This window comes from Triplophysa dalaica, chromosome 15 (assembly GCF_015846415.1).
Source record: "Triplophysa dalaica isolate WHDGS20190420 chromosome 15, ASM1584641v1, whole genome shotgun sequence".
Classification (NCBI taxonomy): domain Eukaryota; kingdom Metazoa; phylum Chordata; class Actinopteri; order Cypriniformes; family Nemacheilidae; genus Triplophysa; species Triplophysa dalaica.
Genome location: NC_079556.1, coordinates 16,315,449 through 16,336,470, shown reverse-complemented (window position 1 = coordinate 16,336,470; position 21,022 = coordinate 16,315,449). Strand labels below are relative to the sequence as shown.

The window sequence follows — 21,022 nt, the reverse complement described above, 5'->3', positions numbered from 1 at the left end:
TTTCTGTTTCCAACCCATTAAAAGCCATCTTTAAATTGTCTAGAAAACTTGGAAAATCACATTCAGAATGATATTCGCTGTATACCCTAAACTGATTTGTCGATTGTCTTATAGCAATAGCATAATATGTAAATGTTACTATTATTGTGCCACAAATGCATTATACATATTAAAGAAACATTTTTAGCCATTTTGAATACAAATTTTAACAATATTTTTTAAGGTCCCCAATGTGATTCCGACTGACACAATTAGCCAGCATATTTCTTTCAACTCAGATATGACGTTGCTATCTTAAATTCTAACGCACCTCTTGTATAACATCCTACTACAGCTAAACGTCAAGATCGTATGCATCATTGCGGTGCTCCATGGCAACCTTGCCTTAATTAAACAGTCTTACAATTAAACGGATTGTCTGTTTCATATCAAGACTATTACAATACAGTGCGCAATTTGTCACTCTATTTCCAGAAATGATAACACGCGTATGGCGGGTTGTTAAAATCCCTGTGCTCTAGAACAGTAATGAGCTTGTCACGATGGTACGGATCAGAGAAATAAGCGCGCTGTACTCCCATCTAGCGGTAAACAAAATTGTAACACTTTATAGGCTAATGACCTTCCAATCTCCAGTTAATGACACTAACAAACATGACAGCAATAAAGGATGTCTTAAAGATCACTGGAAATGTACATTCAAAAGTTGTAAAGGCCACGGAAATTCATATTTATGTTTACATATTTAAATAAATAAATAATGTTTCTACTATAATTTGAGTTTAAAAAACATGTAAATGTTATACATGTCTGTGGAATGTGACAGGATATAGGTCTACAAAGACTTTTTACATATAGCCTAATTTAGAAACAACAATGTTACACTTTTGAATTCCCACACTGTCACACACTTGACACAATATAATAATTTCCTTTACATCTCGGACCATCATAAGAACCTCTGTTTTTATTAGGCTATCTAGATTTTGGATGATATTCCACACAAATGCCTGAAAAATGTCTAGGCAGTATTCCGGTGTCGCTTTGCCTTTTCCGGAGTTTGTTAAAAAGTCTTTGGTCTGTTGAAGTAAAAGGAGCCAACATATTTTCCTTTTAAAATTGTAATTCGTAATATCGTATAGATTATTACAGTAACGTAGGTATATTTGTAAAAGTACATACAAATCGTGGCTGATATGCGCTCTGACGCATAGCCTTCACTTCGTGACGTGGAATAACATAAGTCGAGATGTTTGTGAATGAATGACTAGCACACTTGGGAAGCAATGCTCGTCATACACAGATATTCATTAAAAACTAATTACCGACACGGTGCCGCCATTCGGAGGTGCCATCTCGGAGATCTCAATGAATTTCGAGCGCCTCAATGAGCGTCGCCTGTGATTACCGTCGTTTTGCGGTTCAAGTTTCTCATATCAGCTATAAGGACCTGCTGCTGGTGACGTCATAAGGAGATGTAGAAGTGAGTTTCACGATCAAAAAATACAGAGCGTCGGGGTGGCACGCGCAGAGTGGGCTCGCGCACACGCGGCATTTTCAGGCTCAAATGATCAGCTCGCGCTGAAAAGGCTCCTACGTTTTGACTGGCTGCGCAGGTAAGACCCTCTCGATTAATAGTGCAGAACGCGTTCACAAAAGCGAAAAGTATAGCAGATGTTTTTGTTATAAAATAAAATAAAGTTCTGTTTATTCCCGACAACAACGTCGTCCGTTATGGATTATGTTTGATTTCTCCACGCGCAGTTTGGCGTGCTTGTCCGAAAGTGGACTGGTTGAACGAGTAAGGATCTCTAGTTGCAGGACTGCCTAAGATATTTAAAGAGGTTGCTAAAGCTCTTGGATGACAAAACGACTTCTTTCACGGCTAAGCATTGCATTCAGATACAAGGAGCCTTTGAGCTGCCCAGGAGAACTTGTTAGGCATACCAAGAAGGTCCACAAGAGGCGAATCTTTGAATCGTTTTGTGAAATTTCATGTCATAGACCGCAAGTGTGGATCATACTTATGTAATATGTGGGAATTAAATCGCAGCCTGGAGAGCTTTTCTAAAAGCAAACCCGCATTTTTGCACAAGGAAAAGCAATGTAGACCCTGAATAGCTATCCATTCGTTTTCCGATTCACCTCTCCCTTTGGAGACAGTGGGTAGGCTACTGGACTAAAGCAGACTCGACAACAAAAGGATAATTTTATCGTAAACCATGATTGCCCGGATACTGTACTTTTTTCTTTGGTCTGCGGCATTTTTATCCGAGCTGCAGTGCGCTTCTCAGAGAGCCGCAGACGCAGTTACTACTTTCCCCACGTCCGCTTTCATCAATGGCACCGACAAAAAGGACTCCAACCAAACCTTCACCTCACGCCTCAAAAGGAAGACGCTGTCGGTGGATTTTGCCGTTCCTTCGCTGTTACGGCACTACATGGCTCTGTTTATAAAGCGCCCGCTTAACGGAGACTGTCTGACGTTTAACGGATGTTACACTGTACGCGCGAACTTACTTATGCGCTGTGAGCCGCTACAGAAAACGATCGCCAGTTTGCTCGACGTGAAGTCGGCCGCGATGAATGTCAACAAATCCAGCACTGGACAGCTCCCGTATCGAAACAAGCGGCCCGTGCCAAAAGTTTTGAATTTGGGTTTGACCAAAGCCAGTCGAAAGTCCAATCAAGTTGTGGTGGAGGTGGGCGAGGACATGGTTAAAACGGGATGTGGAGGTCTGCATGTGTATGAGGACACACCGGTTCTGTTTTTGGAAATGGACCTAACACGGATTTTGGAGTGGTGGCTGGGGGCAGAGGGAGGTCGGCTCAGGGTCCGGCTCATGCCCGAACGAAAAGCTCAGGTCCCAGTTAAGGAGGACAAGTACTCATCGGCCATCAGAGCTTCAGACGCCCGACTTTTTCTCCACATAGCCTCAAGTGGTAAGCTTTTATATTTGGTCACATTTTACACATTAGTTTTCAAGTTACAGTAGCCTACAATTCTTGTAAGTAAAAACTAAATAATTCAAATGAAAAGGCGTTACTAATGTGCATTTGTTTTTAATTACGTGTCATTTGGCATAGTTATTATTTTATTGACACAAGGTCTGTTACAAGAAAAATGTGATACAAAATATTGCTAAGTTTGCGCACTTGTTTGTGTAGTTTTTGCAGTTGATTTAAACTGTTGCTGTTTGTCATATTACTTTAAACAGTGTCACAACTCGAAAATGTTCAGTTGATTGTCTGTCAGGCATTAACTGTTGCATTGTATTACATCGTTATTAGTCTTATAATGCTTGGGCTTTTAAAAGGGGAGGCACTGCAACACCAGTAAATACAACACACAACATGTGTAACATAGGTAATATTGTTAAATCACTTGAGTTACCTTATACAGAACCGTTAAAATAGATTTCTCGTCATTCCTATAAGAATTTAAACTGTTGATATGGAGAAATTTGTGTTTTCTTATTTACAGTAGTTATTATATTCTGTGTTAACCAATGGCCAGAAGAGAAATTATTTACCATGCTTTTTCATTAAGTGCAATTACCTGTTCGCCTTGTATAAAACAGTTTTCATGAGGCAAAAGCATAACATTCTCTTGTGTGAACTGAAAACATGAGGGGAAGTAGAACTATGTATTCCTGTGAAATGGACTTTGATGGTGCTCTTTGATGTTGTCACATCGATATTCCTCTTGTTTGTCACCCTTGAAAGGTTCCTCAGTTGTTTGGGAGACTATTTTGTGACATTCATCTAGCCAGTTTCTAGTCTGGCAGTTTAAGAAAGTTTTTATTTATGTATGCGTCCAATACAGAATCATATGCTAGTATATAAATCATACTTGCTTCACGGTGGATTGAAGTTTCTGGTAGGGTATTTCAGTCAACAGATTGTGATCTGAAAGAAATCTGAAACTGTTAATCCAAGGCTGGTTGGTTTTGTGCTTGTTCTAATAACTTCATAAATATTAAAATGATCACCCACCAGAAACCATCTCTGTCAAAGATGTTTAAGATGTAAATCAGTGAAATCATGGCTTTATTAATGTATTCTTATTTTACGTGTTTTGTTGGTTTCTATATAAACATAGTAACCTTTTGTGCATTTAAAGAGGTAGGCAGATAAATGATTATAGCCAGTCTGAAATGTTTCATACTAATCATATTTTGATTACAGCTAAGATAGCTGCATAGTCTTGAGTGCTACTTGAGTTATTTGTGAAATTACAAGAGCTATAATCATGCTCTAAAATAAAAACAAGCCTCTTTTATTCAACATGCTATATCACAATGTTTTTCAGTGGGGTTGAAAAACTGAATGATAAATTAGTGTATATTTATAAATATAAGAATAGAATTCAAACCACATCACTCATGCATGTCCTTTTTCACAGCAAAGAGCCCTGTATAGAAGTTTGAACTGCAAACAAAAAATGACATTATAAGAGCGATATCAAAAGCATGTTGTTCCTTGCAGAGTGGGCAGTCAGATCCTCCAAGACTCTCCAATGCCGCTGGGACTTTATCATCAGAGGGTCAGAAAAGTCATTAAGATTTCTCTCTCTCCCCAGGCCTGGTGCTTTGTGACATTGGCCGTCCTCTGCTGTGCTCAGCATTCTTCATTACAGTCAAAATTTCTCCTTTACAATCACACTTTTTCTGTGTTTTCACTTGGCCTCACAAATGTTTGATGATATGCGATGATCAAACAACTCATAAACAAGTAACGTAAAGTAAACCAAGCAAGCTCTCTTCCAACCCATAGGACTGTCTACCCTAAAAAATATCCCCCATATGGGCATTTTTTTTATTAGTGCCTCTAGGCACGCAGCAGGCAATGCCTCGAAAGTTTTACCCTAATGTTTTGTGGGATTTAATGTGCATGCTAATCAGAAGTTCCTGTAGCTCATTTGGTAGAGCCTTTTGTTACCAAGACAGGAATAATTTGTTTGATTGACACAAACTTATGAAATATATACCTTTAATTCACTGTAAGTCGATTATACAACCCATCTGACCAGTACATAAATGTTAAAGCAAATTTCATATTGTTATTTGGTCTAAGGCTCACATTTCACTAGTTAACGTTATATGTATACAGTTTATCACCCATCTGCATCATTTAACCTCTTCATTCATTCAATATATTTTGCCACTGGAGCAGTAAAAGCTAATTTGTGCTTGTGTTCAGTTCAACACAGGCAGAAAACAAACACTTAGACATTCTGACCAAGACTGTTTTCTCATACTGACTGTTTTGGCCACCTCTTTTGCGTCCCGTTGTGAGTTTGAGAAGATCAATAAATCACCTGCTTGGAACACTTTATTTCTGAAACCTATAAGTACAGAGCCAGAAAGAAGAAGATCTCCAATTTGTGTGTGTACTGTTTTTTCTATCTTAGCTTATGTGGATAGACAACTATAAGTAAGCCATTTTTAAGTTGATTTCCCCGAAGGGTGTAAACACTGTGGTGGCACTATCAACATTGCTCTGTTTGTTTGAAGACCCTGACAGAGCAACATTAGCCTAACCATGTTATGAGTACTTCAGTATGTCCAACTGTTCCAAAAGAGAAATGTCAACACAGAATATGAAATACTGAGTTTGTGAAGATGTTTCATAGGTCTTTTAATTATAACTTTCAGAAAGTGTGGAAATTTTGATGAAATAAATGAATAAATGTAATGACCCCTTCGGAGAATGTCAGAAGACTAACGGCAATCACTTGCACAATTTCAAAAGTTTCACAGGGCGCAGAAGACATTTAGCCTTTTGTAATGGCTGTTGTGTTTTGTCCAGTTTTTTAAAGTCTGCCTTGACTTTTGTGCATTCAGCACCATGAATGGCTGAGGAAGTGTATCAGGATTTGTTTGAGAAACATAAGCATATTATCTCTGTGTATGAAATACGTAGAGAGGAAATGGTGGCTTGATGAAAGTAATCAGAAGAATGCAATTTTTTGTCAGTGTGTTTTCCTTTTTCTCAATGTCAACATCAATTGCACTAACTGTGTTAATTATGCAGATTACAGCAAAACAATATGTCGAGATTAGCATATTTACTTTGCATGGAGGTCTGCAGCTATGAGGTTATATTTGACTTGTTGGAAATGTTTTTCTGTGTCTCTGAATTTCTAAGTATCTCTAACCAAAATATGTGTATGCTTTACATCTGCTTTGGAGTATAATATGTTTTTGATTTTAGTTTTTAGAAATATGTACCATTCTCAAGAGCTGGTTAGAAACTCATTTTGAATGGTAAGTACCCATTGGTTTATTGAGCAGGAGAAGTTGCTTTACCCAAAAAAATGGATGAGATTCAGCCGGGGCACTCTAGTTGGGACACTTTTTATATTTTTGAAACCATATATGCAGAAAATTCCATTTTATGTATATAATATGCATATACCATTTTGAAGCCATTTCTTGTATAAAACATGGAAATAGTTCACATTTTGAGGTGGAACTCCAACCCCCTCCCTCGCATCCGTCATTTTCAGTGTTTCAGTAAAATCGAAAGCATTACATTTGAAGGTGTCTACAGCATGTGGTGCATGTGTGGATGGACAATTAAGTAAGATCTTGCAACGTATGGAGCATCTAGTCGTCCTCTAATTATAGGACAGTGCATGGAAGTAAGTGAGAATCAATTGGCTCTTGACTTTTCAAGCTTGTATCAATCAGACACTCATGGAAAAATCTATATTGAGTCCATTGGCTCATGGGTTCATTATTTATGCATTTTTTATGACCAATACGATGGTGGTGCACCACTTTACAACCAGGACAGTGACCCAACTTTACTCTTCCAGAGATATGCTTCATAGATCAATGTGTTTCCTTAAGATGGGTCCATGTAGGCTACATTAGTACATGGTATACTATAGATGCAGAAAATGAGACTTTGCCTCAACTTTGGATATATTGTAGCATCAGATTCAAGAATGAATTGATTCAAAGCTTAAAGCGACAAGATCACTTTAAGGCTGATACTTGGTAAGCATGCAGACGCATTGAGTAAGCGGAGCTAACTCAGAAAAGTGAGGGAAAATACTTTGCAAAAAAATCTGCAACATTAGAATTCATTTAAATGTGTAAGGGAATTGATTTGTTGTCAAAGAGTTTGACAGATAATTCATCAAATATTTTCGGATATCTGCCAACAACAGCCTTGACTTATCTTTAAAACATTGACAGGTGCTGACACTGACATGAAATTGATCTTAAACCGAGTCCAAAGTATGCAAAGCAGCATTTAAAGTTGCCAAGGACGATGTAGGTCTAATGTGACACATTTCGCTCCTTATTTGTATTACATATATCACCTTTCGCAAACTTTTACAGTACAGGTTTCTGTGCAGCATTTGTTAGCACTCAACAGAGGTGTGAATGGTGCCCTCTCAACTTGAAAAACACAGACAGCAAACAGTTTTTGACAGTTTGCATGACTGCACTCAGTGGGCTAAGCATTTATTTTTCTTACATTCAATTTACTGAGCATACCCACTCTGAAGAAGAACATTGAGCCCATCTAAATAAAATACAGTCAAAGTTGCTCCTTATTTAAAGGGATCCATCTATGAAGGACTTTAATGTTCGCCCCAGCTAGCCATGCAGATAGATAGAAATCAATGCATCTTAATGAGCTGCCCTTCTAACCTGCCACCATCTATCTCCATTGCTAATGTGCACTGCCATGGTTCACTCTCAAGGGCCATCTACAAATAGGTTCCTCTGCTTGCAAAATGCAAAGAGCTGAAGCATAACATGATGTCCAAGTTCCAGGCAATGGAAACAGACACGTTTCTGTGTTGGCTTTATGCAAAAAAGGACAAATAGATGCCTCGATAAAGGCCTGCAATATTTCATTATTCTCTTTCTCAAAAGATAATACAATGCATTAATAACTGTCCATTTGAAATGGTCCTGGGAAGGACGGCTGGATTTGGCAGTCAATGCCTCATTCATGCATACATGTATGTCCCAAATTCTACAGTTATAAACGATGCATAGATTAACCCCAACCCCATGAGCATTGATTAATTGCTTTAATCAATGTTTTAAGTACGTTGCATGGGTGGCATTGTGCATCTTAAAACCAATTAAGAAAAGGAACATTCTGATCTTTAGCCTTTTTGTGCTTGCTTGGTGACTTTATGAACTACTTGTGATTGTGTGCAAAAAAATACAATTCGATGCTTGATGGTGATTTCAGAGCCTCTATTGCAGTGCTGTTGCATTATAAGTAGATATCAGCATGCTTCTCATTGATATACAAAGTGCAATCAAGTATCACTCAACATAAATGACCTTACCGAGTAATAAAGTGCTCTTACATCAGGACAAAGTGAATATGTACATGTGTACAATCTACATATCAGACATATTACACTTTTTTGAAAGCACTAAAAGTTCTGCATGCCCTTATAAATGACTCAATTCCATAAGCCGAAATTATAATTAGCAAAGCTACAGAGGAGTGTGACATTTCTTTTCACAATAATGACATTCTAGTGATAACAATGACCATTGCTGATAGATTTTAACAAGGGCAAATTTAGGAATATCTTCCCTCATTAATGGAAAACTTGACATGCAGAGGTAAGTTGAAACGAAGGGCATTTTCATAATTATCTGTAAAGTAGCAATTTCATGAGACATAGACATGTTAAAGATATGCGTTGGCTTTGCTTTTATTATAAACAATAAAACATCAAGACTATATATATATTTCATTTTTTACAAAAATATATTCAGTCAGTTTTGATTTCCAGTCACACTTTCAACACACTCATTATGTCCCTTAAAATTAAATATTTTGAAGGTTTACACCATTAGATGAAAAATCCAATTCCTCCTGTGTTCACTTCAGTTTCAACACATCGAAGCCTTGAGGTTAATTCTGATTGGTTGGCCATAGTGATGCAACTTGCAATGTTATTAAAAGTTGTTGCTGACTAGCTTCTCATGAAAACGCATTAAAGAGCAATTTTATGAACAGACTGAGAATTTGAACCACAACACTACCATTAAGGAGTTGCATGAGGTTTGCAAGTGATATCAGCAGTGCTGGGGTTTACAAAATGCCAAAGGCAAGCTTCAACCTACTTCAGACTAAATCCATCTTTAAACATTGTGTATAAGGAATCATATACACATTCTGATTTGTGTTTTGTTTTGTCTCAGATGCTTTCCTAAATCTGCTTTGAATACATTAAACTTGTTGCAGAATTTAAACGCAATAACACATTAACATTACAGTATAAAATGTAACTTGTAAAATGTGTGTAAACTGATGAAAGAAATTATTCATATTGAACCTTTTGAGTGTTAGGAAGTTTTCACACCTGTGGATGGATTGCTTTGTTCCCAAACAGTGGGTTAAATCACTACAATATTGCCATTTATTTTAGTTCGGATCGCATTCACAAGGCAGTATTTTCAAACGGACAAAACTCTGTTGATAAAAGTCATGTGCGGGTCAACTCTCCTTCGATTGGTCATAGTGCATCTGTTTATTTTCCGGAATTCCGCTCAAAGATGTTATCCGTCCGGATGGACAGACAACAGCTAAGTGGAATTTTTGTGGCTTGTTTGGTTTCTTTTGTTATACAACTTCATTATTTTAAACAGGAATTAAAACAGTACAACATAATGGCCTTTTACCTCTTGCAAAAAAAGAAATTTGGAAAGATTTCAGAAGTAAAAGGCGTACTTTGATTTTAAAACGGCGTTGACATGCTTACCAGAATTGGCTGTCACCAAATAGCTGTCATTTATTTTCATGGTTAATAAAGCAATAAGCAATGTATTTCTTCAGAAACGATTCAGCATACTAGTTTTCAAGCAACACAATGACGCATGCTGCGGAGTAATACTGATATTATTTCACAGGTATTGTATTTGCTTTCCTAAATTCTCGATTATTTGAATGTGTTAAAGTGATAGTTTACCACATAAATGAAAATTCTGTCATCATTTACCGCAGAACACAGAAGAAGATATTGTGGACAATGTTGGTAATCGAACTGCACACAAAACTAATGCAAGTGAATGGTGGCCAGTTAACAACAATCTTCAAAATATCATAGTTTGTGTTCTGCAGAAGAAAGAATGTCAAGCAGGTTTGAAATGACAAGAGGATGGGTAAATTATGAAAAAAATCATATTTGGTTGAACCATCAAAGTAAACATATTTTTTTATTAAGTAAACCATTTTATGGTCATGAGAGAATATTTGTATGGGTATTATTGTAGATAATTACTCATCATACATTGTGATACAGTCTGGTTCGTTGGTCCAAACGGTCGGATGTCCTAAGATAAGCAAATCTGAGCATAGTTTGTGACATTGTTGCGAACCCTTCTAAAACTCCAGTGGATAGCTTTATGAGATGTTCTAATTAGAAATGTCTGGGATGCAGGAGTCTTAAGAAAAAAATAATGTTATTGCTGTGTATGAAGAAAACGGATCTTAGAGCGATCTGTTGAAATTGTTCTTATTCATAACAGTGTTCAATGCAGTGTTCAGTGTGGTCTGTCAATGAGTGAACAAATTCACTTAACTTGGTACTGTGATGATGCAACACAAACATTGCATTTCATACTTCTAGGCTTTCAAAGAAAGAGAAGCCAAGACTGGCAGTTTGAGAACACAGAAAAGAGACCACAAAACTGCCCAATGCAGCTGATATGGTCTATTATTTAACCTCATGGCATATATAACCTCAACTAAGTAGTTCTTTTATCAGGAACTTTTAAGGTCAAAATAAATGTGCATCAAACAATTTACATAAAAATGGAATCTCACAAAAAAACAGGTATATATTTCACTGATGCAAACCCAGCCCTATAAATTGTTGTGTTCAATATGTTAGAAGCCTGTATGAGGAATCATGGTCAACTCTCATGACAGGCATGTTGAGTGAATATCTATATTGACAACCTCTGAGCTAACTTGACTCTCAAAAGCGAGGATAGCAGAGCAGGAGACTGAGATGTGAAGACGGAAGACAGAAAGATAAAGAATTAGTGCTGACTTAAGGCAAATCTGCAGGAAAATGACATCGACCACAGGATATCAACTGCCAGTTCAATTCTAATCCGGAAAGATATGAGTCAGGCGCTGAATGGCAATGGAATGAGCTGGTATGTCATATCTGTTTGGCTTCGGTTATTGCCGAGATGCATGTGTAAGTAATTGATTTGTATGCTTGGAGTGGGCCAAGTGGTTCCTGTTAGTGTACAGCATTAATGCCAAGTTCAGGATGTAGTGCACATGACGCCGATGGATTACGCACCGATTATGCTTGCTTCTCAGTAAGTGTCTTCAGATTTAAGGCTGGAATTTTCTTATTGTCTTGACAGGCATAAAAAATCTGCAGCTGCTGGATTCTTTAAGCAGAATCTTGTTATTCCTGTGAGTTTGTTTAACCTGATGTTGTGCCAAACATGTATGACTTTGTGGTTGAGCACCCATTGACAGAAACATAATCGGAGTTATGTAGAGTTCTTTTATGATCGTTGTCTAGGCAGACATTGATCACTTTCAACCATTAAAAGAGCAGCATGAACATACCTCTAAAAATCAAGAGAAACTCATACAGGTTTAGAACAACATAAGGATAAGTGAATGATACACATATTTATCAAAGACACAAGTCAAGGAGAAAGCTAGTTAACAAAGCTGACAATTAATGATCATTAGAGCGCAACCATTTTGTGGCATTACAACCAAGAACTCCCATTTTGAAAAACGGTTGAGAGAACATGGTTTGTAGCTGAATACCACTGCTTTGACACACAGCTGTTAACCCTCACAATCTCCTTATCCCTCTTTGCGTCACCATAATTAACATCATTTTGATGAAGCCTCATGCTGTCATTTGTATAATAAACCCCCAAGTTACCAGCAGAGGCCATAATCCTTGTCCTCCACTCATACTGTTGTTGGCTTATGTCAAAGTCCAGGATACAGCCTAAGAGGATTGTAAAAAGAGGAAAAACACACTTCCTGTCAAGGAGAGACTGTAGGTGCTAAACCAAGCAGAAGACAGTTTTGCTCAGTCGTATCATCCACCGCTCAGAGGGCCGCCACAGGTCAAATGAGTGCTTTAAATGGAATTCTATTCTGGCAAACATAATTCCTATCACATAATATATTCATAATATTAAAAAGTGAGAGCATACTTTATTATTAAAACAATTTATCTGTGAATAACTGTTATATATTTAATAAGTGTAGACCTATACAATATAAACAAAAACATATAAATATAAATAAGTATTTGTATAATTGACCTGTGTTGGTTGTAACTACAAAGTAATTAGTTCCTGTAATTTAATTTAATTGATTTACAGTTATTTCTGATGTTATTGAACTAAATACTTTGTAATATATTGACATCATAGTTCAAAGTCTAAATGCATGATTTAATCTATCCATCTCTCATTTTTAATACTTTGGTCAGTTAATAAGAATACTTTATCTAGTTCTATATTATTTATTTAAATGAATTAAAAGAGCTGTTTTGTCTATCCTTGAATCACTTACCAAGGTTGATATAGAATATAGAAAGTAATAAGTATTTAAATACTTTTTAGAGACTGCAATTTGTGAAACAATTTAATTACACTATTAAATATGTAATAAGTATTTTTTTAAAGTAACAAATCTAACATTGTTAATTAATTTAACCATTCAAATACCCATTTCCAATATAATCAACAACGTCATTATATAAAAACATGTGTTCATGTTCTAAGTTAATAAAGATAATGGCCAGGGCTGCATTTCCCGACAATGTTGTCTCTTAGCACGCTACGAAGACTCTAAAGATACAGCTTAACTACAGTTATAACTTTCTAGGCGTGTTTCCCAAACTATACCTTAGGAGGTTACTTTCTTACGTCCCAGACTGCCAGGTGCTGTCCATGGCTGTGCCCATATGTATCAACCCGCTACACTAACTGGCAGTATGGTCATTTATAATAAAGGTTCTCAAACTTTGGGTCATAAGTAGGGTAACGCAAAGCCACTTGCTGTTGCGGTGTATTAAAAGGTTAATTCCAGCAACTAACAATTAGACTTTTATAGTTCACATGTCCATTGTGCTGGATGGGCAAGCGGGCGCATTTACAGTGCGAAGCATGTAATAATAGCATTAAAATATAATAAACATTATTCATCATTCTTTACAATATCAAGGGTAATAATATAAACAAGTGTGCCAGAATTGTGCAGCCCTACAATAAGGTATTTTGATATAGCAACTAAACTAATTCATTCGTGACAAGAAAAATAAAAAGTAAATGTAGTGAATGTGTGTTTTTCCCTCTTTTCTATTTAAAAGGTATGCCATGAGATGAGTATTCCTGTGTTTGGGAACCCCTCTAATTTATATTTTCCTAATATATGTTCCTATAGTGTCTTTATTTACTCAATAAAATCGAAGAACGCGGAACATATAATCAACAGGTACTGTATAGCAGGAAAAACACCTAGTGCTGAATTTAGGGGCTGCTCCGCTGATTTTGTCCTGACAAAATAAGACCAACAAGATCCAAAAACTGCTAAATTTGCAGCTGTGGCAGGTTATCTTGTCTATAATTATAATTGCAGCATAAATTATAGCCAGGTTTTCACAGATTAAATGGACTAAAATGCTCCAGGAAGTTGACTAAACTTGCACAAACGTTCTCTTCAAATAAACTCAAAATTATTTGGTTTGCCAGCTGATGCACATTTAGATAATACCATTAAAAAACTAACAACCATCAGGCCAATTATATTCTTTGCATAAAAACACGTCAATACAATGGTGTATTTAACTGTAGAATTTAATTTGTATAGAAGGTGATGTAAATACGCTTTTTTCATTGTGGCCCCTAGCGGGGTGAACTCTTGGCAGTGATGAGGTATAGCTTAGAGCACAACAGACCAACCTTCCTAATGTATGAATTAAAAGAGGCATACTTAACCAATAACATTTCTGGAAACACATTAATGATAGAAGGTTTTGTGAAAGTCGGCACTGATCGCTTTTATATTTCTTTGTTGTCCCATACATAGCCAGTAGCTCTGTCTCATGACTAAGCAGCCATAGAAGGAAGTCTTACGCTAAAGGCCGTAGACAGGGGAGTGTCTGAGAAAGAAGAAGCCTGGGGCTTATCGTCACAGCTCATACCAACCCATGCCACACTAGTGAGCAACATGCTCAGCAGTTTGGAGAGAGAGCCTGGACACTTTTGTTGAGACAGGTCACCAGAATTGAATGCAGAGTGCCACTCCTGGCTGTCCCAGGCTGTGATACCTCTTCTTACGGAGAGTTAATCTCCAGAGCTTCAGCAGTGGAAACTAAAGAGAAAGGAAAAATAAATGGATTCAAAGTTTCTCAAACCTTTCCTGTGTTGGTGGTTAAAATTCCAAGCAACAAGGCCTGTGCAGTACACTTGAGAACACATATATTTCTAGCGGATATATGAAAGCCCAATATTAAGGTCTGTGGAGAAAGACTGTAGATTTTGCATATGATGCAGGGAGAAAAACATCAATCATAATAGGTGATTGTTTACCATCGCTGTTGTCTTCTAGAATCTCATTTTGGTTTGGGATTCGGGGACGAGTTCCAAGACAAATGGCTTTCTTTTTTCTTTTGTCAGTTTACAGACTTGGCTGTGCTACCACCCTATTATTTGGCAATAGAAACACAACCCAATTTTAAGCTGTCTTTGCTATCTTTATTTATGTTTAATTTTAGTCTCAGTGGTGGAGTTGCTCCTTTAGTGACACTGGTTATGTAATGCATTAGGGACTTACTTTACCCATAACCACAGGGATTTGGATGGAGTTCAGAACCATATACATATACTCAGTTCATCAGTTTTTGGTGGTCCGCTGACACATCAGCACAAAGCCAAGCAACTGTAACCGATCACACTGGATAACTCCCAGCTCGATAACATTAAGCTGACCTTCCTTGAAAGACTGTGGACTTGGCTTGCACCCCAGCCTTTCGCTCATTTTTCTTTTTCAAACGTTTGCCTGCGGTCATTTCAAACTGGTTATTTAGTGAGTGTGGAAGTGAACAGGACATTGGCCAGAAGAAAAAAATGCATTGGCAGGGATACAGAGCAAACTACTGGGACTCACATCAACAATGTTGATTGCAGTGCAACATTTTCCTCATTGTTAACATGAATGTGGGTAAAGTGCTGAGGAAATGAGGACGTTTTACCTAATTTGACTCAATTTAAAACTGAAGTTAAACGTGTGGCCAACATCTGATATAAGTCACAGATTTGCTGAAAAGTTTTAGCAGTAACTGATTTCCTTTCATAATTTTTTCCTTTTTGCTGTCATTACTTAGGGATTTAGCGTCATGAATCATGGAACACATCACAAAACATAAAGCAATATATGTGTCTCTTTTTGACTGAAACTTAAATTTAAATGACTAATTTAGCTTTATTTTGTGTTTCTCTGGCACATAACACAGCTTAAGCTTGCATGCAAAATGTTGTATGTTAGCAAGGTTTAGGTGCAGGTATCTTTTTTGTACTTCATATAGGCTTGGAAAGTAATTTTTATTTTGTAACTCAGAGGCACTCAAGATAAGCTCTAGCTTTAGATTATTGCATCACATTGGGTTTGTGACATTGAGCTTGCTTGTCTTTTTTGGAAAACAAGGAAACATAATTCCAGGTAACCTAAATACAAGATGAAACATGAGGCTATTTTGCTGCAATTTGAAAAATGAAATCCACATTCCTCCAGAGTAAGACTAATGTAGATCTTGCTCCAGCTTTTGCCCTTTTGGCCAATATGAGAAGCAGTATTAAACATTGTTCAAACTGATTAAATGGTTTTGGCCTGGCACATGGACCCAGTGGATGGAGTCCGCTCACTGGCAGGCTATGTAGTACATGAACATGACTAATGAAAGGAAACAAACAATAGCTTTCTTTTAAAGTGTTGAAAAGCCAAACAAATTATTTCCTATACACATTTACACTCACTCATGGCCACTTGATGGCTTTCTGACCACTGAGGCAAATCAAGCTTACCTAAGGGTCTATCATAGGCTTCAAGTTGAAGGCACTCTACTATCATTTACAAGAAGGCACTTCAGGACAGAACTAAGAGAGGCGATCAAGAGGTCTTCATGTGTTGGCTACATTGGAATTCCGCTATGGCTTGTGAAATAAATGTGGGTCAGGACTTGTGTGACCGAGGACCCATATTGGAGTTGCGCTCGCCTTGAGTGGTGATGAAGCAGACCAGGAGTGATCCTTCTGCCCCAGCTTTACTGCTTAAGTATTGAGCAGGGCTCAATCAGACAGCTGATGAATGTCAGCCGCCTGCTGGAGAAGCAATAAAAAACAAACAAACGGATGGGAGAGGCAGAATTGATGGCGGCAATGGAGCAAGGAGGCTACCTCGCCCTCTTACTTTGATTAAACAGAGACTATCACAGTGGAAGGGGCTATTAGAGATTGATCGTATTGACTTTATTACCTACTCTGGAAAAAGACATGGTGGCAACTATTTTCTCCCAATCACGCTCTTTATGTGTGTGCTCTGGGCCGAGGGGAGACACTTCTCCATTTACCAGACATTTGTGTCAGAAAGAATGAGCCATGCCCCGAAGAACCTTCAGCCCTCAATGTTGTCAAGAACCGATCCTTAGGAAAAGCAGTGAAAACGCTTTTAAAGTGATATGCTTTAGGGGAATGCTTTGAGACAGCTTTTGTGGTGCTAAGGAGCAAACAAGATCTTTAGGGACAGCGGAGGTAAAAAGTAAGGAAATAATTTGTGGTTTCCAAAAAATGGATAAGAATACAGCAATGTGAATCATAAGCAGTTGTAATACTGGATGACTTTACTGCACGTTCATATTTTTGACTTCAAGTTAAAATGTATTGTAACATTTCTAAAAATAAAATTGACCCAAAAAGAGATGACATAGAAGAACCAATCTTTACCAAATAAAGAACCTCATGAGGCAGAAGGGTTCTTTGGATATTAAAGGGTTAGTGCACCCAAAAACGGATGACTCATCCTCAATGTGAAAATATTTTTTTTTGTGTTCAAATGAACAAAGACATTTATACAGGTTATTTATGGAACCAACATTTTTAATTTGTGGCATAGTTTCGCACCAAATGACAAGCCATACATTAAGCATATCATTAACATTCAACTTCTTCTATTCACATTGCTTATATATAATCCCACTATATGTGCATTTTGGCTCATACAAAATGTTCCTTGAATCTAAAACATAGATTAATTTTCCAAAGCATATGACTCTACCCCAGCATTTCAGACCACAGGTACGATACAGCCTGGACAGATGGCATTTCATTGCAGAAATGGAAACACATACTGATAATATACAGTTGCCTGTCCGAGTCCTTCAATAATCTGTAACTGTGCAGCAAATGTAATAAAGAATGTTTCTTAAAAAAACATATAATGGGCAATTTGAGTTGAATGCATTTTGGGGATAAACACTGGATTTCATGTATTTGAACATGATTATAGTTCAGTATGATTAGAATTATGGCCCTGCCAAAGTACTTGGTATGACAGTAACTGTGATAAATTCTTGGCAGTTACATGAAAGTGGGAAGAAACACAAATTATTTTACTGGAAATGGAAAAGCCGACAAATAATTTCCTTCACATAAAAAGCCGGAAAATACAACAGAACATTTATTATATACCTATTGATCATTCGCCTGAACATTCGCCAATGGGGAAAAAAGAATGTCATATGCTTTGTGAGTTCGAGAGAATGGGTAGCTTTCATAAAAGAAAAAAAAATACTTTTAGCAGTACTGTTACTCTTGTATAGTATAACATTTTGAAATGTCAGGGTACATATCATATTGTATTGGAAGGAAATAAAGTAGTTGTAATGTTTTAAGGTCACACATTTTCATTCTTGAAGAACTAAACTTACTGTCTACCCTCACAAAGCCCAGTGCATTTTGCTTTGCTCCTGAAATAGGATATAATCGGTTTAATCCATAAGAAACATACAACCTTGCATATTTTATTGACTTTTCAAAAGAAGAGCAACATATAATAGCCACTAGTTTCCTATCCTCTAAGCAAATGAATCAATGGGGCAGCCATTTTAACATGTTGCATCAACAGGCTCAAATGTTTGGCTTATTTTAAGAGAAAGCCATTGACATAAAATTCAGCACAACACAGAAACAAGTGATTCGGATTACAGTCATCAAAGTAATCACTGTTGGCATGTTGGTATATACCCTGTGAATATATAAATCCGTCTTAAAGGAGAGATAAATGATCTTCCAGATCTTTGCGTGCACATTGCAGCATTAATAAAGTTTCCTTTTGCAATCTGAGCCCAATGAAATAAGAACAAAAACTTTGCTCTGCAGTGCCGTTCTGCAAAAAGACAATCATGTCAGCCTCATCGCATAATAATAAGCCACACTGCTTTATGGAGCTTTTTTTTAGCATTGAATCTAAGCACGCGATATCTTTCATCTCACTGTGGCCCAAAGCAATGCATACATAACTCAGCAACTGGGACAATTTCGAATGCTTCAATGACATTTGCTTCATGATATTGGTTTGAGATGGACAGGCCTCTCTGTGCCAATAGAGGCTGTATCTCCCTGCTGACAAACCATTTGATCTGGGAATATTTCATATCAGTTTGGATATCGCAGTGTTGTGGGGCTTAACATTAATGCTTGTTCGGACGACATGAAAAAAATGTGGACAACTGTTACATTAAGGGGCGGTTTCCCAGACTGGGATTAGGTTTAGACAGGACTAGGCTTTATTTAAATTTGCATATTTAATAGTTTTTGATTGAAAAATGCCTTACAAAAAATCTCAATGGTGTGTATTTCAAGTGCAAGCTGTTTTCAGTTTAGACAACTCTAACACTTATTTTAGTCTAGGACTTGTGTTAAGACCTGTACAAGAAACCAATTAAGTTTCTATTGATATCTAAAGTCAGAATAGTGGGATCTTACACATCATACAGTACAATAAAATGTGCATTTATACAATATCAATATCATAGGTGATTATTAATTATTATTCAAAAATTCTGTATCAGTACACACTATGCACACTGTTTATTCACTCAACTTGATTTCTTTTTGTTCCACAGTTTTGTTAAAACAGTAATGGACAATGTTGAGTCTCCAGGTAAGCTTAATGTTGAGCCCTGCTTAGGTGTTGGTTAAATTTACCTAAAGCTACCAAACGCAGGAGGTGATTTGCATATTGATCTTTTGCAAGGCTTTCCAAAGAGCAAAACGGTTTGAATAAACAGCAAAGGTTTAAACTGAAGACACCCATCAAAGTTGGGTCAATAGGTCCTCAGGGAAATAAGCCTTCATCAGGTCTCCTGACAACCATCTGTCCAGGATCGAGGAGAGGACCTGCATGAAGAATGAGAAGCTTGGGATGTGAGGCAGAGAGAGTCAGATACAAAAGATGCTATCCATTTTCTAAAAAAGAAATGAGAAACCATGTGTCACACAATAGTCTAATCATCTGCTAATTCAGAGGAAAAAAACAACAACAGAGAGGCGTATTTAGATTTTAGAGGAATAGTTCACTCATGAATCGCAAATTCGGTCACAATCTACCCTTATGGTGAGGCCTACATGATTTTATTCAATGAATCACATAAGTAAATAGACAGAATAGTTCAAACTGCCCTTTACCATATAATCATAAAGTTAAAATATTATCATAATTATTTTCCGTATAATTTCCTATTTCCACTAACACAGAATGGTCAAAAATGATAGCCTGTGATGAATGAATCTACTGCTTAACAGCTCTTTGTGTGTTAACAGAGGAAAAAAATCACAGAGGAGTGAATAAATTAAGATAGAATTGATGTTTTAGGAGAGTACTAGAGGTGGCAGATATTTGCGATTATGGCAAGTCCAAATTTTGAACTTACATTTAAACACATTACCCTATAAAGGATAAGATAAATAAAATATAAATGATTCAGAGACTTTAAACAAATAACACATGCTTTCAACAAAAGACACTAAACAAAATACTGCCTTAAACTTTTAAGGAAACGTTTCGATGGCATTTTTGATGTGTAGAAGTAAAATGGCTTAAATTTGATCGCTTAAAAAAGTGCGTAGGCATCTTGTTTACGACCCAGCGCCAATGAGCCTGCAGAGAATGATATATGTGTGGCTGTTCTATAGAGTTTACAAGGATTTGGAGAGCACTTACAAAATGTGTCCAGCCAATTCGGGCAAGAATTTTCTAACAACTGCTGTGCTGGCCACTCATGTGACAATAACATCCCAACTGTCTGCCATTACCCGGCTAATAATGTCCCAAGTCCCTTATGACTCATGTCTACTGTAAAATATTGCTTGCAGAGACATTAGAAAACAGTCTTGCCCATTTTCTCAGGAGTTACATAAATTACCTGTCATATGCAATAATCCAATCAGAGCTAAGAAGGTCATAAACTGGCTTCAGAGGAGCATTATTCTTGTCCATTTACTCCCCCTCCCCTACACCACCCCCATCCATCATTCAAAGCATCTTATCCAGGAGAGCTATGCTTGCCGTAACTATACTTTTTTTTCTAGTGGCCGTTGGAAACAAGCATCACGTACACACACAATGCAAGACTTCTATTCTGATATGGCATATAATCATTACTTCTGATGCAGTTGCACTCCTGACCCTGTAACTCCATCCAAACTTGATACCACACAAGTATCTGTTACCTTTTATGGAAGATTATGGTATAAAGCATTTAGGAAACAGCTTGTTTTACCATGTTTCCTACATGTTCCTGCAGATTAACAACAATAGTAGTGGTAACAATTCAAACGAATTCCAATAGCAATACTCTATTTATAATCTAGATTAAGGTCCTGCATGTTCCTTTTAAAACAATTTTAAAACAAAATTGTAAATGAAATGTTAAGTTCCTGGCAAACCTGCTGCAAAACTATAGCAATGTTTT

At 37.1% G+C, this 21,022-nt stretch overlaps 1 protein-coding gene across 1 annotated transcript in view; it reads left to right on the top strand.

The window, feature by feature from the left end:
- The first annotated feature begins 1,702 nt into the window (after positions 1–1,702).
- Positions 1,703–21,022, top strand: part of LOC130436761 (ALK tyrosine kinase receptor-like) — a 157,795-nt gene continuing 138,475 nt past the window's right edge. The window contains exon 1 of the mRNA XM_056767705.1: positions 1,703–2,943. Coding sequence (XP_056623683.1) covers positions 2,223–2,943 — 721 coding nt within the window. The 5' untranslated portion in view covers positions 1,703–2,222. The remainder of the gene's footprint in view (positions 2,944–21,022) is intronic.